The sequence below is a fragment of the Centroberyx affinis genome, unplaced genomic scaffold (genome assembly GCF_046629955.1).
Source record: "Centroberyx affinis isolate AG114_WGS23_722 - 3 ecotype Tasmania unplaced genomic scaffold, CSIRO-AGI_Caff_v1 ptg000393l_1, whole genome shotgun sequence".
Lineage (NCBI taxonomy): Eukaryota > Metazoa > Chordata > Actinopteri > Beryciformes > Berycidae > Centroberyx > Centroberyx affinis.
Genome location: NW_027279061.1, coordinates 192,412 through 215,590, shown reverse-complemented (window position 1 = coordinate 215,590; position 23,179 = coordinate 192,412). Strand labels below are relative to the sequence as shown.

The following is a 23,179-nucleotide window of genomic DNA, read 5'->3' as shown; positions in this document are numbered from 1 at the left end:
GTTAATCTCCATGATGCTAAACCAAACAGTAGACAATGTCACCCCACATACTCCCCAGTGAAACCAATAAACACCATTTATGAGACTGCAGCCCAGTGATTTTACACCCTTATGCACACTTATGTTTGCTACTATTGCTGGAGACACACTTTCTCTGTAAACACATGCAAGCCAAAGCCAGCATAATCCTGTCTTAAACATGACATTACACCTGTCATAATCGCTCAGCCATGTGCACTAAATGCCAGGGAGGATTATAGCAGATGTCATGTCATGGATTATTTAGGGTTTATGTATGTGCGTATATGGGTCTTCCCCTGTCACCTCTTTGAAAATGCCATGGGCACCCACTTTAATCTCATTTGTGTGCCTGTGTGTTTGTGTGTGTGTGTGTCAATATCTGCACATGCACACGTACCGCTCCTTCTAGTGTTTTTCTTTCCCAGTCCTGATGCCTGTCTGGCTGACTCCCATAGTACTGCAGGGAGGAGGGGTGAACCACAGCTGCTGTCTGACGTAAATGCAGCACAAACGCTCTGTTTGTGTGGTCACAGCCCCACTGACAGCTCTAACCAGTTAATGGGTTACCTCACACTCCCTTCCTCTCCCCTCCTCTCACTTCTCCAGTCTCACTAAACCTTACTGATGGATGTCACAGTCGGGCCTAAACAGATGTTGAGTACCCAGCGACTATCAGAGTGGAAAAAACAGGAACAGTCTGTCATCTGTCTGTAAAGGCTGCCGAGAGTCCATATAAGCTTGGTACAAAGCTTATTTACATAAGAATAATGACAAAAAAGTCTGTGTGTGTGTGTGTGTGTGTGTGTGTGTGTGCGCGCATGGCACGCATAATACTAGATTCTGTCCCAGACACAGCAGGGGCCCAATCAGGCTTTAAGTTAATGACTGAGGTCAGTGTTTATGCCACTTTATGATGCAGTCAAGCATAAATGCAAACCACAGTCCAACTGACTCATTTCACTGGACGCCCAGTGAACCAGCATTATCTTTGCCCATGAACACTGTGAACCCAATGTCCTTAACGGGAAGTATTTGAACTATTCTGTTCTGCGGACTTTCAGGGTTAAATTGTCCTCAGGTTTGGGGTTTTTTTTCTTTCCCAGCAGAAGCCAAGACCCACAGGGAAAACTATGATGGATCAGTGAGCCTGAGAAGGACTCAGTCACCTCCATTGATCAGATGGAGAAATTTTGTAATGAGACATTACAAGGTTACACATTTTTTTTTTACCTCAGAATGTGCGTGTGTGTGTGTGTGTGTGTGTGTGTGTGTGTGTGTGTGTGTGTGTGTGTGTGTGTGTGTGCATGCCCCCATTGTCTTTCCCTCCACGTACATGCGTTCTAAGCATATGTGTGTTGTACCTGAAGACACTCAACACTGCAGTGTCATTGTACTTGTCTGCCTCTGTATGAATTGAGGGATTGAACCCACAGAGGAAATTGACGTACATGCACAAACACACACCGCTGGCTGTGCAGATTTGATTAGTGCACAACGATCTCGATGGAAGGCTCAGTTAGGCTAAAGGGATTGTAAACGTGCCCCTGAGTCTTTGACGCAGGCTGCTGACATCATTGCCCATAGCTCCATTTGACCAAGCAGTCTGCTCATTGCACACTGCCACGGAGGATGGGGAGGGGGGAAGGGGGGAGGGGGGAGGGGTGGGTATGGGGGAGGGAGAGAGAGGGAGAGAAAGAGAGAAAAACTGTGACAGAGAGTCTTAAATCTATCAAAGAAGAGATTCGAAGTGATAGAGGCACAAATGAAGAATTGAAAGAGCTTAAGCGAATTATATCTTGGCAGGGGAATATTAAGAAACAGATGTTGCCTGGCTGAAAAATGGCAGAGGGATATATTGAGCTGAGGCAGAAATACATGAATTTTTACCATGGCTAATTTTTTAAAAAAATGACTGGCGGTATTAGGCATTCAGCCGCCCACCCACCTCCAGTGACCGGGATATTTATACAATCCCTCCTGTAGGGAAATAATTCTGCCACCTTCTACCATACCTACAGAACGTCATTACAGCCAGCTGAATGTCACCATGCACCTGACACTAATTATATACAGTATGCCGAGAAAGCCGGTGTTGCACTGAAATAATGATATTTGACTCACAGTGTGGGAGGCATGGATAACAGGAATAAACGAATGAAACTCCCTACAGGACTGCACACACTGCATATCACCAAGCTGGCTTCATACCATAGCCTGAGGTGTTTCTATTGCACAGAAAGAGACACCCAAGCAAAAGTTCATGACAGGAGATCCACGTCAAAGTTGTATTTCAGATCCGTCAAATATGCCTTCTCATTTTAATGATGGTTACTTCATAGGGAACATTCTGGCAATTATATCAATTTGTGTTGATCTTGAGTCTTGCAGCTCTCGTATCTTTACTGCTAAATATGGCATAAGGTCTGGCTGTGGATCGTGGGCTTTAAACTGGATGAGCAGATGCTGCTGCAGTGTGGCAGGTGACTCCTCTGTCTGCTTCACTCTCTTGGATATTTATTTTCCTGCTCTAAGTGGCTGACATTTACTGGCTGGAGAGAAGGTAGTGCAGGGAGATAAAGTGGGGATGGAAAGGATGGTGTGTGTGTGTATGGGGGGGGGGGGGTCTTTGCGCTATAGTTAATCTGAGGTTAATCACTGAAGTGAACATTGGGTGGTCTAGTGTTGGATGAGAGAGCAGATAGAGATATGCGAGTGATATAGATATGAAAGCGAGCGGGTCAAGTTGGATGAGGAACAGAGGATGAACTCTGTCAGACTATCTCCTGTCTCCCTTTATCTCACAAAAGCCCTAGCAACAAAACCAAACACAATGCAAAACACTTTGTGGCTCACACACTCGGGTTACTGCTCTCATTCAAGGACTATAGCTTTGTCTCGGGTGTTGTGCCTGACAACATGACAGACAGCTGCAGCAGTGATTGAGCACATTAGACAAATTATGGTATTTCTATGAAAAGATGTTTTTTAAATGTCTTCTTCTGCTCCACTCCATCACTTCGTCTTTCAGTCTCAAATCAACTAGTCGTTTGCCTGCCAGCAAGATAGATAGCCATGCTGCCAGTCGAGCCAATTCAAAAGTGCGCTCTTGAATTAGACAAAGGGTAGCACTAGACAAGTGAGTTTCCATGACATACACACACACACACGCACACACACACACGCGACAGGACTGTGTGTCTGTGCACATGCGCTCTGTTTTGTGCTTGTGTTTTCTAGTACATTGTGTTCTTCCCTATTTAGCTGTTTTCTTTATAATGGGTGATTTTGCACTTAAATGACTGGAATCCCGCTATGTACCGTACAGCAAAATAAAATAATGCCACACTTGTTGTCTCTTTGTATCTGAGACTGATGTGATCCCACAGTCCTGCAGCTCCACAGGAAGCTGGAGAACATTTTCTGGATTTATTGTTCTGGCACAGAGAATCACTGGCATGAGAGGGAAGAAAAACAGTATGTACTGCACTCACTGCGGTATGTGTGTGTCCGTGTGCATACACATGCATTTGCTGTGAGTACATAAGCATGCTTGTGTAGAAGATAAGGGAGCTTTGCACAGAGTGGAAGATGATGATTGCACCTCTTTCTGTCGAGCTGTATCTTTTATCCAAAACATTCCAAGGGAAACATCAGATTGCTTTGGTGGTTAATTTGCACCACTGTTTAAATAGAGAAAATGATTAATAAATGATTGGTATGTTGATTGGTATGTTGATCGATACACAACACATCAACTCTCAAGTCTGATAAATTATTCTGTATTTTGTTTGCCTGTGTCTGTGTGACTGTGTATGAATATTTGCGTACTTGTGTTTGCCTCTTAGCTGTTAGAGTGAAATTGATGCTGTAAGAACTTTGTCTGTGGTTTTGTTGCATCACCTACACTTTAAGGAGCAGACCATATTACAACTCATCCTACAACCTATAAGGGCTGACCTCTTGACCCCAGCTCTAGCTTTTCCTTTCTGGGCTTGGTCCCCCCCCCCCGTCTTGTAGTGCCACCGCTCACATGGCTGGAGCAGGCGAACACACAGATGTCCCGACTGTCGTTTCTGCCCCTCAGACACCCTCCGTCACCCAGCTTAGATCTCTTAATCCACGCTGAGCTGTTCTTTTCTCTGGCAGACTTCTCTCAAACTCTCCACCGGCAAATCAAAAACACATTATGTTTCTCTCAACCTGTTGCTAATCTGCCCTCGAATTGCAAAACTCTGCGATAGGTGCGGAGAGGAAGAGGATGGAGGTCAGGTGGAGAGAATTAAGCAGAGAAAATGAGGAAATGAAAGCAAAAAACGAATTAGGAAGCAACAAGTTAAACAGGGGTAAACAAAGGGAGTGATAAGTCAGTTTAGAGTGTCAACAGTTAACAAGAAGTGCATCATCCTTCCCATTTTCTCACAAACTCTTCGTACTATTTCATATTACTTCCCCCCCACCTCTCACCAGTATGTGCAGATATGCAGAGTATACCAACTTCTTTTTCGGGAGTATATAAAACATGCACACTTATAAAACTAATAACCTTATATTGGATGATGATGTCATGCTATACTCTTCCCTATATTCTCCCTCTCTCTCCCTCCTTCTTCTCCTCCCTCTGGTGTGCCAAGCAGGGTTATCCGGCTTTAGGGGGCCAGCTGAGAGGCCATATGGACACTGAGCGGCAAGATCAGGAGGACAAGATTCAACAACACCTGGAGGGATAACTTTCTTTCCATCTGCCCTGTTGCAATGTCACCTCTCAGTCATCCTTGCATTCGTTTTCTCGGTCAGTTGTGTCGAAAACCGCATGTGGTATATTTCGAGTCCACATGAAATCGTTTTCAACCCCCTTTGCTCTCATGCCCCCCCACACACACATTCCCCACTACATCCCACAGTCTGGTGGAGCTTTGATGGCTTTATTTGTTTTATGCATGGTTTTAATCAGGTCCTGCCTCTCTACTGATTTTCCACTGTCCTATATATCAAATCCATTTCATCATGAGCAGCTCAATTCTGTAAATCCCCCGTTTCTTCACTGTGTGTGTGCATGTGTGTGTGTTTGCCCCCGTGTACGGATGTGTATGCATGTGTCTGCATTGCAGTTAAGTGTAGGCTTTGTGTGTGTGTGTGTGTGTGTGTGTGTGAGAGAGAGAGAGAGAGAGAGAGAGAGAGAGAGAGAGAGGTAACACTGAACCAGACCTTTTTTCATTCACTCTCCTTGTTTTTGTAAAATAAGAGCATTACATCACTAAGAGAGGTGCATCATCCTGCTCCATTCAAAGCTGACCTCTTTCCAATGTCTTCCTCGCCGCTCTCTCGCTCCTCTTTTCTAAACCTCTCTTTGCTCCTCCATTTGCTCCTCCTTCCATTCCTGTGTTAGCTGCTCTCTTTCTCCCTTACTGTATTCTAGTATTTTATTTTCTCATTCAGTCCTTTTATCCGCGTCGCTCTGCTTTATCAATTTTTCAGTTCATCCACCTTGTCAAGCATATCTCATTTTTGGGTTACCTGCCATCCCCTGCCCCTGCCACCCTCGGCTCTGGATAATAGACTGGTCTGGTATGACGCACATGGCTCTGTCTCCAGAGGGGCTTTTTGCGCACACAGGTATTCTTACCGGCTCCATGCAGACTGGTGTGCAGCTACAGGCAGTGACCAGGCTAGTATTTACATCCTGAGATAACCGACAGCGCAGAACTGCTGTATCAATGGTTCTGTTGATAATACAATACAGTGCATTCTTCAGTAGAAAGGGCTCATGTTACTGTTATGCATGGTGATCATAAAAACATGACTGCGTATCTGTGGCCACCAGGTATTGTGTGACACAGTGGTGTTACGTATCATGTAATCAGCATTTTATTATGCCCTATATCCAGAGTCCATTGTGACCTGCTTACCTATAAGCCTTATAAGCCAACAATGAGACAAATTCCCATGCCTAATAAAATGATATGCTGTTGACCTATATAATAAAATATGCAGAAAATGTGGTGGGATATCCAAATCTATGAAATGAACAGCAACATGAACTTGCTTAATACCAAAACACCAATCACACTAATACATCAAGCCATTCTGGGAATTTGCTATTGTAGCCTGTCTGGGTGGGTTGGGAGCTAAAGGCATCTTGGTCACTTTTATTTTGACATGCCTACCCAGCAAATTGGCACACCAAAAACAGCACAGATGTACATAAATACCTGGTGAAAGCTAAGATAATCTTTGCATCACTATTTGTGAATGGGTGATAAGCAGCTATCTTTATTAGCTATAAAGCTAAATGCCAGGTATTATGAATAAAGAACAGGACTTGTGTGTGTTCATTGTGCTTTCTTCTAGTGACTGAATAGATGAAGAAAATAAAGCATTCTTCAGTTTGCTGGCTCCCCTCCGAGTCCCTTTTCCCCCGACTGGAGAAGCGCTGCACTGATGAAGCGTCCAAGTGATCAGTTGCCTAACATAATGTGTCTTGTTTACAGTAAATCACACAATCTAAGGCTGTGCAGTGCAACAACCCATTACCCCATACTGTGCATATTTTCTGTCAACACTAGGCTCATTTTGTGGTTCAGACTGAAAAACACTTCCTTAGAAATGCATATTGTTCTAAGAAACATCTTATGACTTGTTGCTACTGGTAGGCATCTACACCAGCATCTACATATCATCATCTACGTAAGGAATTCAAACCACTAACCCTCTCTTGACCTCAAAATGCATCATAAAAAGTGTGCCTGTGTGTGTGTGTGTGTGTGTGTGTGTGTGTGTGTGTGTGTTTGTGAGAGAGAGAGCGTTGTGAGGCCTTCATCACTGATATTGTTTGTTTGAGGAGTGTGGATGCTGGAGCTGCTGGATGATAGCTTGACGCACAAGCTCACGAGGACAGCAGCCGCCTGCCAAAGTCAACAAGCGGAGACAGACCAGCGTTAATTACCAGGGAAGAATGGTACCTCTGTCCTCCCTGGGACGACACAATGAAACCAAATAGTCACACAAAGGAGCTTTTGAGAGACTCTTACACAATACAAAAGTGAGGAGTAAGACAAATGGAAAGATGGACTGAAGTCAGTGAGCGGTCAAGCCCAGGTACGCGTCCTGGTGGCTCCGTGGTCTGAGGGGCGTGCCATGTGGCTGCGTTGTCCTGGGTTCGAGTCCGGACTGGGACCTTTGTCACATGTCATCCTCTTCTCTCTCCCCCTAGTCTTTCCTGTCTCTCAACACTATCGAATAAACAGACAAAAGAGCCCAGAGGACCTGTGTGTCTGTATGGGTGCCCATGTGCACATATGCATTAGAATAACCATGAGGCGCCAAATGTTGCACAGATATATCGAATGAATAGACTTAACAAAATAGATATTAGCATATTTCATCAGAAAGTAAGCCAGCTTTTCTGTATCTTAACCAAGACCTTTAACTTAGAGCTGCCTTCCTTTTCCACTAAACACTTTTTTCCGCCCTCAATTCACACTCAATTCAAAGGCACATGCACACACATCCAAAACAGGAACTGCATTTCGCTGTGAGCATGAGAGCTATTGTATAGTAATGCATATAATCCAACTAGGTGTAAGAGTGTTTCTGCGGTGAATGCGAGAACATTTCGCATTTGCAAGGAAATGTTTCACTGCTGGGCATAGATTCCCTTTGCAGCGCTGTAGGCCTGTGTCAGATCTGAAATGGAAAGACTTGCAGTGGGAGATGAAGGGGGATTCAACAAGGAGCCGGCCTGACTTCTTGGTGAGACGAGGTCAAGTTCAACAGGATATTCTAGAGAGTATGTCTGCAAGATTGGGTTGTGGCTGTGATGTTGGTTTCAAAACACATTTGGTTGTCAAGAGCGACACAGAGGTCACCAGGCTGCTGTCGGTGGTGAGAGGTTTTAGAAAGGACAGGATATCCCAGGGTAGAACAAGTCTGTTTATACAAGCTTCTATGTGGAGAGTCAGACAGATAAGTGTGCTGTAGGTGAGTGCATCACTACTGAATGTCAGGACAACTTGAGTAAGGTAATACATAAAAAACTGTATCCTGGGTATATGAAAAGTAAAGTAGTTATTGTACAGCAGGACAATATTCTGTGCATGAGAGGTAAGATTTAATTTATGGCTAATGTAATGTTTCTTGTGGACGTTCAGGTATACATACATACAAGCATGGGATTGCTCCCCTGGATTTCAGGTTTAATCTTGTTATGTGCACACATCTTCATTCTCAAAGGATTTTCTGGTTTCTCGTGATCCTGTCCTTGAAGGCTACAAGGACATTAAATACATATTGTCTGAATAGAACAGCCAGTGGACATTAAATTTAATTAGATGTGGGACATGAGCTTAATTACACGAGTGACACAAATGAAAGGGTGCTACCGTTTGCCAAGGCAAACCGCAGGTAAAAAACAAAAGAAAACATGACTCACTGTGTCCTGTCATCCATCCTCTGTTTACTGTCAGTCTTGACTGGTAGCTGTGCTTTCCCCAAAAGTAAAGAGGGTGGAATACCCATTGAGTTCTCCTATGTGAACCAACATCTGATTGGCTCACAGAATAAAGGGAGAATATTGCCTTGTGCCTGATTACATTGCATTCAGCACATAGTAAGAGTAAGATATCGAACCAAAGACGCTCATTGCGATTTGCATGTATGTGTGGTTGGGTGTTTTGTTTCTTTCTCCAAGATAGCGTGTTGTATTTATAGGATTAAAACTGAAATAACAATGTTTGCCCAATAGCTCATATCTGTTTCTGTACAGATATCCTGAACGTGAGTGAAACCAGGCATTATAACTGTCCAAAACATAGTTAAATCTTTACTGCATCAATGATGCCAGTTACAGCGCACTGTCAGGAGTTTGGTCTGATGAACACACAATCACACACAAACACATACACACACACTCACATACACACACATATTTCTTACTTTCGTATTTCTATTTTTCTTATAATTTCTTATAATTTCTCTACGCTTGTATATATTCACTTCTACAATGTGAGCAGCTGCAATGTAACCTAATTTCCCCTCGGGGATCAATAAAGTATTTCTGATTCTGATTCTGATTCTGACATACAGAAACAAGTTTATGTGTGTCTGTGTGTGTATGCGTGTGTGGAGGGAGGGTGTTCACATCCCCATATGCACCTCATTTTCATTTCCACGAATGACTACAAATGAGAGGTTGTTCGGGTCATCATGGGATGAGAGTGAGGTGTGTGGGAAGCTAGAATGTGGTTTGGTCTAACTAAAGAACGTTCAACACACTTCTCAAGTCTCCTGAACATAGTTTTGTAAGGTCATTCATTTAGAGAAACAAAACCCAGTGAAGCATCTGCGTGTGAGGGGGCGTAGCATCCCCAATTGACCTTACATCAGAATACTGTCACTATCAGTCATTCTTCAAAAAACGGCTTAACATGCTAATCTGACTCAGGTAAACCCATCTTATATAACCAGGACTGCTTTGCCCACTCGACAACCAGTGGTATCATGCAAGTCAGGGGGTTATTCAAATGGGTTGAGACATTTGGTTGAGAAAACAATGAGAGCAGTAGCAGAGGATGGCTGTGCGGTTTTGCTGTAAGTGTGCATCAAAACATTGCATGACCTTTTGGCTTATACATTTTGCATGCGATTTGCATTCTTCTAACATTTTAAACCGTGGGCGGGTAGAATCCCTCTCTCTATTGAGGTTGGTGTTTGGTATTTACACTCTCCCCCAATGACATTCAATCCATCCAAAGCTATAAACTTTTATGTATACCCTCCTCGCTGAGTTATGGCTCAGTGTATGAGATCTTGGGCTTGTTTTCATTTGATTTCCTTATGATCTCTGGCACCATAACAGTGTTTTATTGAGTCTTTTCTTGCAGTGTCGGACACCTGTGTGTAATAGCACACATTACTGATCTAAAGAACTTTGTCACCTGGCATTGCTCTCAGTGTGACTGCTTATTAGGTAATTAAAGGGGAATTTATTTTGCTCTCGCTCTCATATCAGATCCATTTCATTCATCTTTTATCCGGGCCTGCCAGGGCTTGCAGGATTATGTCTGCCCCCCCTTTACCTCTGCTCCGACACCTGTGGATATCACCTCTGTTTTCGGGTATTATAGCGGTGACCTTTCACTACTGTGTGGGCTGCGCTTTTCTCCCCACATAGTTTGACAGTTTGACACCTCCACGGGGATATCCCCAATTTGTGTTAAGCTGCCGTTCTGAAGGCTCAGCGTGAGTGAAGAGTGGAGACACAAGCCACACGCATCAGACCTGCCACCCAAACTGGAAGTCAGTGGCTTGGAGCGCTGGGTTCTTTCCCATAACAAGCATAAGCCCAGCAACATCAATCACAAGGACAGTGGTAGAGAGTGTGACAGATATTCAGACGTGTTATAGTGTAAATCAATGGCTCAGACAGAAAAACAATAGCATCAAATTCCTTTGTCCACTTCCATCAATTTGGATAGTGGACTGGGCTAGAAAGTGATTCCAGAGGCATAACTCATAGATACTGACATGCCTTGAAAGGGAAGTTGACTAAAGTGTTGATGTTCAAAATGTCCCCAGGTTGGTTTTGACACAGGCAGGGCAGGACGGTCCTGGCAGGCAGGTTCAGTAAGTATAAGGTGTGAATTTTGCTGCCGATACACTCTTTGACAGAGAAAGCCATGAACGTCTAACCGCTTCTGCCTAAACCCAGCGGAGCATTCCAACCTGTCACTAACAATGGACTCAACTGGCTGCACTGTTCATTTCACCCAACCAGAGCTTTGGGATACTTTTATTTGTAATGTAATGTGTTGTGTGCATATGAGTGTTTGTGTACGTGTGCATGTGTGTGTGTGTTTGTGTGTATATCAGCCTTTCTCCTGGTTCTCATGGACAGTTTTCCTTGTTCTCTGCCTTGCTACTCACACTCCTCCCTCCTTTCTTTCCTGCCTTTCCTGGCTATTCTTTCCTACCTCACATTACTCCCCTCACTGAGATATGTGGTGTTGATATTGCACCCCCCACACACACACATGCACGCACAGACACACACACACTCCTCCTCCTTTCTCTCCCATGGGCAATGTGCAGAGGTTAGAGAGATTTTGTTGTACTTGCTAGGCTTTACCTGCAATATGAGACGGGGCAAAGCATGCCAGGCAGTATCAGCAAATATCTTTCAGACTTACATGCAAAAATAATAAGAAAAAAACACATGAAGAATTTATTCCTCACAACTTCCAAATAGAAAGAGTAGATTTAAGGGAGATAATATGATATAATTTTGATAGGAATAGACATAGCAAGTAAATCTGCTAATCTAATCTTTAGTGCATTACAGAATAGAATAGAATAGAATAGAACACAACACAACGCAACACAATGGAATAGAACGCAGCAGAATAGAATAGAAAGTGAAAAATAATCTAACTAATGAGCACCAGTTGCTTTCTGTTTCATTTTTACCCAGCAGCGGACCTGAAGCCGCGCGCACAGCCCTTCGCCGGGCTAAGTGAGCGAGGCCAACCGCGAGCAACAGCTTGGGGAGGGGAACATCACGTGGTGACACATCTCTACGACTGACGTCACCGTCCCCATCTCCAAGCAACCCCTCCATCAGCACTCGCGTCACGGTGCGCCTGAGCAGCGCGGTTGCCGGGCAACCCGTACCTTGCGCTCGAGCCCGGCCTTGCACCCCGCTCGAAGCTCTGACGCGGGTGTGACGTTAATAAGGTGGGTATCAATTTGTTATGGTGGCGGAGAGAGGAGGAGGAGTTCCCCCTGCGAGCGCCCGAGCTTTCTGCATTCCAGCGGAGCGCACAAGCACAGAGAGAGCGCCGCGGCCACAGCCGAGTCCCACGCCGAAATACTTGTTGTGTTCACGCACACCGGACTCAAAGTGTAAACTCTAATTAAGGAAGAAAAAAGTTGTTTCACGCGGGTTTTTATACATTTAACTTGCTGCGTTCACGCCGCTCTTGTGGAATGGTTTGCATTGCCTATGAGAACCGTCTGAACTGTGAGAAAAGGTGGTGTATGTACGCGCTGTAAGGTAAGACTAATAGACTATTAGGCTATGTAACTGTACAGATAGATTTGTGCTGTTTGTTAATTTCTTTACACTTTTTAAAATCTACCTAACCCAGCATAGACCTATCATATGATGTTAGACAAGCTGATTTTCTAATCTGCTGAACTTTTTAGCAGTCACTTGATTCTGTAATTTAATTACGGATTCAACTGGAGGCCTGAGATTATCAAATTCAGAAAATGTTAACAAGCTTAGGCTTACACTTTCAAACGGATTTTGTTTTGTTTTTTGGCTATAGGCCTATCGCTATGAGGAAAGTCGTGATAGCACTTTCATTTTCTCTGAACTAATGGGCTTGTTATTAAGGTTTTGCGTAATACTTTTCCACTGAATTGTTTGATTGAAGGGAGTTTATAGACTATTATTTGGTTACGTAAAAACGCCTTTTCTGTGTAATTGTGGATATAGCATGCTTTATAGCCTATAATGACTTAAATATGAAATATGCTGGTCTTTAATGTCTCCTTTTTTTCTTTGCAGGTACTACACTTGAGTTATCCGCACGCAATACAAGTCCAAAACTGTTGGTGCACCATGGTGATCATGACAGAGAGCAGCCCGGCGGCTCAGCCCAGCCCTGCCCAGGGAAGGCCCCTGCAGGTCGGCTTCTATGAGATCATCCGCACCCTGGGGAAAGGAAACTTTGCAGTGGTCAAACTGGCCAGGCACAAAGTCACCAAAACACAGGTCAGCAGCTCTACTCCTATAATGTGTTACTCTGTGGGTGTGGGTGCATTTGTGGAATTTTATTTAATTGCGGATCTACATTTTTAAACAGCACAAATATGCTGAGATGTTTTTCAAATTACTAATTAGCCTGTGGTTTTCCAGGTGGCCATAAAAATCATTGATAAGACCAGACTGAACCCCTCCAACCTGGAGAAGATCTACAGAGAGGTGCAGATTATGAAGCTGCTGAACCACCCCCATATCATCAAACTCTACCAGGTGTGTAGCGTGTCTTTTCTCATAGTGGTTTTGCTGCTGGCTGTGTTTGTGTGTGCGTGTGTGTGCAGTTGGCCATGTGTGTGCACGCTTGTGTTATTCGATCTGTGTTTTGCGTCCACTGACACTGTACACTGCAGCCTGGTCTGTGACTGATGAGCGGCAGTGCCATGTGTTAAGCTGATGTGTCTGCAGAGGGGCAACCTCAATAGATGCACAAATAGGGGGGAATAACTGCAAGGGTGTGGAAAGCATGCAAAGTGGGGGCAAATGTGTTTTCCACAATAACATTGTTATGGTGCATTGCAGTGTCTCATTACTGTAGGTGTACAGATGTAGCAATGCTATTATGGAGTGATAAATAAATAAGGAGGATTTGTTATCTGGATGGTTTGTACTAGCTTGTGGTGAGCCGCTGACTCAAAGAACACGTTGAATCATAAGTACAGCACAACAGCATTAGTGCAATCCCTTTTGACCTCCCTCTGCCATCCCTACTCTGTATGTGTGTGTGAGAGAGCGAGAGAGAGAGAGAGAGAAGGAGAGATATTGAGAATAAGGACAGGTACCAGTCAGTGCAGAGGACTGTGCATTTATATGATGTTTTGGAGATATAAAGAGGGAGTTGATTGCAGAGGTAGGGGATACAGAGAACGGGCGAGAGAGTGCTGCTTAAGGATGAGTCTGTCTCTACAGGTCTGAATGTCAAGTCCAATTAGCATCAGTGGAAGCCAAGTGCAATGTGTCTGCGTATCACGTGAAGGCCGCCCCGCCATGTGCCGCTTTACTCCTAATCAAATTGAAGACTTAGCACAAAGAATCCGCTTTTTCCCTCAGCAGACCTCACTATGATGCAGATACCCTGGCACACGTCTGGCAACACACACCCACATAAACACACAATACACTTTTTTTTTTTCCGCAGAAGTTTTTCTGCCCTTTGATCTGCTGTGTACTGTTTTGCTGGTTTTGAGGATTACTTCACGTCCGGATTTAAGCAGCTGATTGGTACTAAGACCGTGAAATCATGTCTAGGCAGCAGAAATCCTGCAAAAATAATCATATTATTATTCCTTGAAAGCAACAGTGTTTCCCTTCACACACACACAAACAGATTAATGACAGTTTCAATCAGTTAGACAGAAATTCCACTTCTATAGTGTCCTACTGTCAGATGAGCGATTACTGATGGGACAATAGGGGGAATAGGGAAATAATATTTAGAGTTAAAGTGCTATCAGTGCTCGGTAATCTAAATTTGTATCCTGTACTTGAATCTTCCTTTGTTTCCCTCTTTTCATTCGTCTGTTTCCTTCCCCATGCCCTTGGGTTGTGTGAGGTAATGGCAGTCAGATGGTTGCTACTTGATGATGGAAAGAGCAAGTTTTTCTGTCCCCCCAAGCAAGGCTTTTTCACCATCAAAGGCCTGCTCCTCCTCCCTCTGTAAAAAGGGAAGGTAGTGGCGTAAGACAGTCTTGTGATCCATGGGTTACATCCTCTCTCTGTGTGTCATCCTTCTGTTCCAATAACAGGAGTGACTTACCATCAGTCTCTACTAGTCAAGGAGAGGAAGAACCTAGATGGGGGCGGGCGGGAGCGGGAAGGGGATAACCAACAGTGTGAGACCTCTGGCCTGATGATAAGCTGCTACTTCCGTTCTCTCATGTGAACAAAATGGCTTTTTTCCCCACAGTCAGGGATCATCAAAGGCTCTGCTTTTTATTTTCTCTTCTGCTCTTTGTCTCAGCCTCTCCCTTTGACCTTCTATCAGTCACACACACTCCCCCTTATCCCTCCCGGGGGGGGGGGGGGGGGGGGGGGGGGGGGGGGGGCGAGGGCGAGGGCCCTTAACGTGCCGGGCCACTTCTTTAGCGCTCTGATGTCAGCTGCACCTCAAGGTGAAAGAGCCCCAGAGTGCTGCCCTATCTCACAGATAAAGACTCCTCCCGGCTTCGGGAGGCATCTCCATATTGAATCGTTCTCGTTCACCCAAAGTTCTCTTGATTTTTCTAAAGGACTGGTGACTGAAAAGAATTAAGCCTCAGCATTCAATGGAATCGTGTGACATTTAATTCCAAGTTAGCAGGCAGTATTACACAGACAGGGCTTTGTTATTTGACGAAAATTGCTTTGTTGTGCAACCTTTCATTGAAACACACTGTCCCTGAGGGCACTCTTGAGAAATGGGAGGTTTCTGTGAGCTCCAGGAAGGGAATGGGAATTGCGTCTTTCCGTCCCTCATCGAGCGCCGGGTGTTGAGTGATTCCACTGACGGTGTCCTCGATACACAAGAAGGGACCCATGTGACCATCCTGTGTGAATGTGCCATTCTGTTTCCCAGAAAGAAAGAGATATGGGGTAGCATGAAATTGAACACTGGTTTATGTTGCCAACTAGTTCAGCCTTAGTGAAAATGTTAGTAACAACTGGATATGAGTGTGTGTTGAGTGTTGTGCATTTACGTGTCTCTTTTGGGTGTGTATAAATGAGTGTTTATATGTCCCATTTATAAAAAGCATTCAGGAAGTTACTGACAGCACTGTTATGCAACAGGGCATATCATGGAAAGCCACAGTATTGGTACTTTGTGTGTGTGTGTGTGGGGTGTGTGCGCGTGTGAGTGCATGTCCTTGTGTGAAAGAGAGCAACTGTGGAACAAGTAGATGGAGAAGTATGATCAGGGGAATATCGTGGCCAGAAAATGTCCCCAATGCCTAGAGCTGGCTCTGCTGAAGCACTTAGAGCAGGTTTTACTCTGGAAATGTATTCTCCGTCATCACCAGCTGCCTATGACCTAGTTTGCTCTAAACCCTCTTTTTCCCCACTCTGTTTCTCCTAGGTCATGGAGACCAAAGACATGCTGTACATTGTGACAGAGTATGCAAAGAATGGAGAGATGTTTGGTGAGTTCAACCTTCAAATTTCATTTTATAGCCGGTTTATACAATAAACCCAATAAACCAGGTCTAGAGTTTACTAATCTCTTACCTAACAAAAATGTTTGTAGACAGATTTATCATATCTATGCCCAGTTAGACCACAACATCTCTGTCTCAAATATGTTCTTGAACTAAAATATCCTCCCTCCCTCCCTCCAGACCACCTGACCTCAAATGGCCGTATGAGTGAAGATGAGGCTCGCAAAAAGTTTTGGCAGATTCTGACAGCGGTGGACTACTGCCACCGGCATCACATCGTTCACCGTGACCTCAAAACTGAGAACCTGTTGCTGGATGCCAACATGAATATCAAACTTGCTGGTGAGTCTGCCATATACCATGTCTGCTGGTAGGGGGCTGGGACATACAATGTGAAACTGAGGGTTTCTTTGAAGGAAATGGAAAAGGGTGAAAAAATTCCCGTTCACGTTATTCATTTACATTAGATATCAATGTTGTGTCCCTGACAGTTTATCTCTGTATCGCTGCTGGTATTTTCTCTGTTTCGCCTGATAAAACAATTTGCAGTGTTAGGAGTCTCAAGCCATGGATCATGCTAATTAAATGATCATGGTGCTGTCTGTGTGCTAATTAAGTGCCAATAATTCTTCCCTTTTATTAAGACTAATATTCACCAGGGGAAATTAACACGCTTTGGCATAAAGAAATATTAGTCTCAGCCTGGCATGACAATTAGTCCTTTGTGTACTAGATGACATGGTAATATCAGCTTGATATTATCAGGTTATGATGGTAACTTACATAACACACTGTGGTTAAAGAGAGGGGACACAAATTTACATCTTAATTCCCTGAGCTTCTGATATGGAAAATGCGGAAGAAACACTTTCAATAACAAATTAAATAATTGTGCCTCCTCTCTGTCTTGTAGACTTTGGATTTGGAAACTTCTACAATGCAGGCGAGCCTCTGTCTACGTGGTGCGGCAGCCCTCCCTACGCCGCCCCTGAAGTGTTTGAGGGGAAGGAGTATGAGGGGCCTCAGCTGGACATTTGGGTAAGCATTTACAAGGACAATATATTATTCAAAGAGGAAAGCATTGGTGTTTCGAGCTGTTTTTTAAAGAATACTGCTGACCCTCTCCTTGTTGCTGTCTTCTCCACAGAGCCTTGGTGTGGTGCTTTATGTTCTTGTGTGCGGTTCCCTCCCGTTTGACGGGCCCAGCCTTCCTGCCCTCAGACAGAGAGTCACCGAAGGACGCTTCAGAATCCTTTCTTCATGTCCCAAGGTATGCATTGCTATGGCAACAAATCACGGGAATTACTGCTATTACTGCCAATTACCAGTTCTGTTTAAATCCGAAGCACACATAATCAGAGACTCATTCCTTGTTTACGTCCTCCAGACTGTGAGAACCTGATCCGTAAGATGCTGGTGGTGGACCCAGCCAAGAGGATCAGCGTGGCCCAGATCAAGCAGCACCGCTGGATGCTGGCGGACCCAACAGCCCCCCACCAGACCCTCAGCCACTCCCTGACAGAGTACAACTCAACCTGGGGGACTACAGTGAGCCCGTGCTGGGCATCATGAACACCCTGGGCATCGACCGCCAGGACCATTGAGGTGAGCCCGAAGACTGAAAATTTGTTTAATGTATTTGTGAAATAAATATGTGTTATCTAGCATTTGTGCCTGGCGGGGATTAACCACAGTGGAATAATGTTGAGTTGTCTGTGAGGAAATGGGAGTTTGAGACAGTTAGTCATGTCTGGCATGAAATTAAGAGGTATGCTATCTTCCTGCCGCCAGCGTCAATCCCACCATGGATCCCCACATGCCTCGGGCTTACTGCTCATTTTGTAGGGGAATTAGTAGCATCTGCTTTTTAAAGCTAACACGCTGAGCACTGCAGAGACAATTTCTCACACTGTCATCTACAAAGAGATTAGACTGAACAGAGGCCGCGAGACCGGCTGCATATTTATGTCTGGCTGTCTTTCAAAGAAAAACACTGAGGTGTGGAGCTAAATCAAGCTATAAAGAGAGGAAGATAATTACATAAGCTGTCTTAAAAGCCACAGAAAGGGAGAATAGGTAAGCAAAGCAGCAAAGCCACTAATTTGTGCCTCTCCTCTTCCGCAGTCTCTGCAGAGCAGCAGCTACAATCACTTCTCTGCTATCTACTACCTGCTGCTGGAGAGAGTCAGAGAGCACCGTGCCCAGCAGCTCAGCCGCCAGTGTGGAACCTGGAGCCAGAGACCCAGGAGCACCTCTGACTCCACCACCCCAGAGGTGAGCGCTCCAGCTGGGCACACCAGACTTGAATCTTAGCCTCGCCCTGATCTCTGCAGTTTGGACCTTCCACTCTAGTTCTAAAATGCTGAACGCTCTCTGCTCTGTTTGCTTCCAGGTGATCATGGAATCTACCGACAGCGGATTTAGAGCCACAGGATTTCCAATTCCAGCCAAGAGCGCCCCTCCTGTGTACTCTGAGATGGAGTGTGACCAAGGCGGACTGTTCCAAGTAAGCTCCTTTGATTAAAACTTGACAGTCTTCAACAGCTTGTTATTGAATCTGAGGTTAGCGAACTTCACCTCCACTCTTGTGCTCGTCTACTAATAGACCAGAAGCTAACAGTTAGCGCTCCTCCCCCCTGTCTCCAGCGTGTGGTGTTTCCCGTGGAGGCCAGTCTGAACCGGCTGCTGTGGAACCGCTCCATTTCACCCAATAGCCTGCTGGAGACCAGCATCAGTGAAGAGGTGCGACCCAGGGACCTGGAGGAGGAGGAGGGAACGCAAGCTGTCGGGCCCCTGCTCCTCCCCACCACCACCTCCCGCAGACACACTCTGGCTGAGGTATCAGCCCGCTTCCACCAGTGCAACCCCCCATGTGAGTATGCCACACATAAGCAGATGGGCACACACCCATGCACACTCTGTCGGCTCTGTGATTAACTTCTAATTTCTTCCCTTTCCTTCCTCTGTAGGTATTGTGGTCAGTCCCTCAGATGGTGCCTCTTCTGACAGCTGTCTGAAGTCCTCATCCAGTCCCAACCCCACCCTGCAGGCTGCTATGGGCGGCATGTCAACCCTCCTGGCCTCCGGGACTGAAGGTGGAGCCCTGGTGCCTACAGGAACCCCTCTGGCCCTCTCCTCCCACCTCCTGCCCCAGGCCCAGGGCAGTCTACCTGCTGCCAGCTTTCAGGAGGGTCGCAGAGCCTCTGACACCTCCCTTACACAAGGTAGAGTGTCATTTTTCTACTCCACTTTCTACTTTTCTTTTCCTTTGCAATGCCTGCTCTACTGTGTCACCACCATCGGATCAAAGGAGTATTGTGTAACTGTTTCCCGTGCCTTTCTGCAGGCCTCAAAGCCTTCCGCCAGCAGCTGAGGAAGAACACTCGCACAAAAGGTCTTCTGGGATTAAACAAGATCAAGGGTCTGACAAGGCAGGTTGCTCCTCCGCCCTCCTGTAACCGCGGCAGCCGTGGGTCACTTTCCGAACATCGCAGCATGCTGGAGGAGGTGCTGCACCAGCAGAGGTAAATATGAGACACACTGACACGTGTACACAAACAAAACTGATATTTAAACTATGCACACATTACATCATGCAAATACACAGTCTGATTTGTCTGTCTTTGTTTGTTTTCCAGGATGCTACAGATCCAGCACCAGCCCCAGCCTCAGGCCCAAGCCGCTCAGACAGGACCTACTCAAAATCCCCTGCTCTTCTTGGCCCAGCAGCGGCCATCCTCCCCTCCTCTACTGCCGTATTTGCTCCCTCCTCCATCTTTGACACCCCCGCCCCCTCCCTCCTCCAGAGCAAGCCTCAGCACTCCCTGCCTCCTCCTCCGGCTCCGGTGGCTCTGCAGCACGGCCCCTGGCAACAACCGTTGGAGGCTTCCTCGTCCGGCTGCTCATCTTCCTCCTCCTCCTGCTACTCCTCCTCTCTCTCCCCCGTGGCCTCCGCTGCTTACCTTCTCGAGGCTCGTCTGCACATCAGCCAGCAACCCCACCTTCACCCCCATTCCAGCCTCCAACAGCAGCCCCAGGTGCCGACGCAGGGTCCCTTCCCCCTCATGTCCAGACCGGTGGTGTGGAACCTGGGCTCCAGCTCCGGCGCAGATCCTAACATGCAGGAGCTGAGTCTGGCTGGACAGCAGCAGCTGAGCAGCTGTGTGATGGTGAAGTAAAAACATCAGCCATGCCGTAAGACCAATGATTGTTCTCTTCCTGGAAGACGCCCAGAGAAAAATGACTAACAGAGTCATGAGAGTACTGGTCACTTGATTTTGAACAGAGGAGGATACAGAGACAGAAATGATGATAACGAACAAAATCAGATGCAAGTGACAAATGCACACTTTATTTAAACAACATAGGGTACACATGTGAGAGTGTGTCTGTACATGTGTGTATGTTGTGTGTGTGTGTGCTTTTGATATCATATAAGCTAAAGACTAAGCAATAACAAAACTCTGGACAAGGCTTTGAATCCTTATCAGACTGCCAGAGACGCAATAATGGACTGGGCCTGAACCAAGACCCTTTGAAAGATCCCATAAAACTCCCTGACAGGCACCCAGACCTGCTCCTAGGGAGGTTATGGACTCACTTGAATATAATGAGAACTGACATTAGCTGATCAGATACAATTATGTCACATGTTTCAATGCTTTCTAAGTCCTGATTTCAATTTTTTTTCCATTATTTGAAAATGGGAAGATTCCATCTTCCAAGACTTTTTTTAGTTACTGTTTGAGTTTTTGTGTCATGTTTCCATTGTTAACTTTGAAAACTCTTATCTCTCAATGTTTTTCACTTGATTGGAGAGAAGACCAAAGCTCTTTCTTTTTTTCATTTTCATCCCAGTTTGTTCGCCTTCCTAAAGAGACATTACTTTGTAGCAGTCCTATGAACATGCAGTATCAGAGTGCCCTAAGCTTACACACTTTTACTGAAGGAGCTGATTTGTGATTTGTGATTGAAACTGTGATTTTGTTGTGCAAGACGATAGCTAAGCTTATGCTGCTTTACCTCAAGCTACAAATAGACTGCTACATGATACATCTTCATCAGCCAAAACTGAAGAGAAAAACTGTCTAGCTGATTGACTAAAGCACAATAGGTACATCAGTCAGCTTGGTAGCACCTTACAAATGTGCATACATCAGTCCATATTCCCCTCATCTTTTAGGCACCTTGTCTGTGCTTTTCAGATCCTCTGTTTTGTTACTACCTCCTCAGGTAACCATGTGTGAAACCTGTTTCAATTTGAAAACTTCATAAAAACTTAAAAATCCACAGACAATATTTCAAAAAACAGAATATCAGAGAAATTATTTCTAGCTCCTCTTTTGTTTTTCTTTTCACTTTTCACATGGACAGAACAAAGATTGTGGGAACAGTGCAATATTTCACATTGAAATACAAAGGAAGGAAGAGGCAAATAATCTACATAGGATGGTGAACAGGCTTACATGTGCACTTGCCTGAGGTTTTTGTAATTATTATTTTCATCCTTTTTGCTGTATATGATTGTTTGACCTTACTGAGCTAGAACAGGTACTGGTTATGTGACATAATAACATGATAGGCTACTGTAGAAAGGTATTTCAAAATGCTGTTTCTCCACACAGCATGCTTGCTGTTCTTTCGTTGAAAGGCAGAATTTGGGTTATACCAAAGAGCGAACACACAAGAGGGGGGTAGGCTGCCACAGATACACTACTGATTTTTCATTTTGAATGCTGTGTCTCAAAATGTAGCATGCTGGTTAGCTGGCACTTTCACGTCGTCTCCTTACCTTCTGCTATGAGAAAGCTTCCTCTGCCACCAAATGCTAAAGCTATTGTGTTGTAATATCCCTAGTTGTTAGCTTTCAGGACCATGGTGATATTCATTTTTGTACTTTTCTAAAAAAAAAAAAAAGAAAATGAAAAAAAAGAAAGAAAACAAAACAGAAAAAAAACAAAACGTAGCAATACCATGCTGTGCTGGATCTTTCTTGTCCGAATTGTCCGTAAGTGGTCAAGATAGCTAGAAATAGGTGGATATTACCTGCAACAAATATCAGTTTATTTGTGCAGTCTGTTCAGACAATGTATTAGAAAGCCGTGATAGCCGTGTAACATTGTAAGCTTGGTTAGTTTTACCATATCTGTGAAATCTCAAATGGTAATGAAAAACTTGTAAAGGAACAGTGTTTTTCCAAGCCCGACTCTCAAATGTTTGGTAGTTTTATTGTCCGAAATAAGCAGTGTTGATATTTCTATCCAACATTTTTGGTTGATTGCACTCACCACCAACACTTGTGCCTTTTTCTGAACAAACTCCCGTGATCAGAGGATCTCTGTCTCTGATCAGCACACCGAAAGGAAGAAAATCTGATGGCCATCTACTGGCCATTCACTCAAAAGCCCCTTTTGATACGTTCTTTGACTTTTTAACTTGCTGTGTAAAGAGAAGCAAGCATCGCACTTTATTAATATTTCTTATTTCTGAAATGTTTTGTTTCTCATGTTGAAAAAACTTCACAAAACTATTGAAACACTAATGACTCTTCATGCAAATCTGTAAGATGACCCTTTTGATAAACTTTGGATAATGAGAAGTATTTTATCTTTTTTTTCTGATTTGTTACTTGACTGCGTGAGCGTGTGTATGTGTGTGTGTGTGTGTGTGAGAGAGAGAGAGACAGAGAGAGGGAGGGAGGGAAGGAGAATGTTAGTTCAAGAAAGATTGTTTATTTATGTGACTATTTATTTGAATAAAGTTCACTTCCTAAACTTTCTGTGTTTTGTATTTGTTAAGTCATTGTTTGAATAAATTTACTTAGATTATTTTTACCTTTTTAGAACTTTTTATATGAAATGCTTGTTGTATTCTAAGTATTGATAAGAATTATAGATCAAACTCATTCATGTTCAGAGTTGAACATAATATATATTTTATATATATATTTTATATATAAATATATATATATATAAACAAATACATAATATATAAAAATAACAATAACAACAATAATAATAAAATCATGAATCATAATTTAATACATATAAAACATTTGCTAGTTGCTTGATTAGGTCACTGAATCATATTTATTCTTTTATCAAATATTTATAATATTTATAAATATCTTATTAAAGGTGTTTGTGACAAAGTGGGTGAGAACACGCCATTTGTCCTCATTTTCACCATCAGTGCCATATTGTTTACTAAT

The 23,179-nt window shown here is 44.2% G+C and overlaps 1 protein-coding gene across 1 annotated transcript; it reads left to right on the top strand.

Annotated features, from left to right (window-relative positions):
• Positions 1-11,850: 11,850 nt before the first annotated feature.
• Positions 11,851-22,732, top strand: sik1 (salt-inducible kinase 1). The gene is given in 18 exon segments (XM_071516154.1): positions 11,851-12,067; positions 12,587-12,793; positions 12,938-13,054; positions 15,891-15,954; positions 16,150-16,311; positions 16,883-17,007; positions 17,117-17,216; positions 17,219-17,239; positions 17,357-17,497; positions 17,500-17,563; positions 17,565-17,574; positions 18,094-18,243; positions 18,362-18,475; positions 18,616-18,841; positions 18,939-19,193; positions 19,316-19,493; positions 19,608-19,714; positions 19,717-22,732. Coding segments are annotated over 17 exon segments (2,418 nt in total). The 5' UTR covers positions 11,851-12,067; positions 12,587-12,640; the 3' UTR covers positions 20,148-22,732.
• The last annotated feature ends 447 nt before the right edge of the window (positions 22,733-23,179 follow it).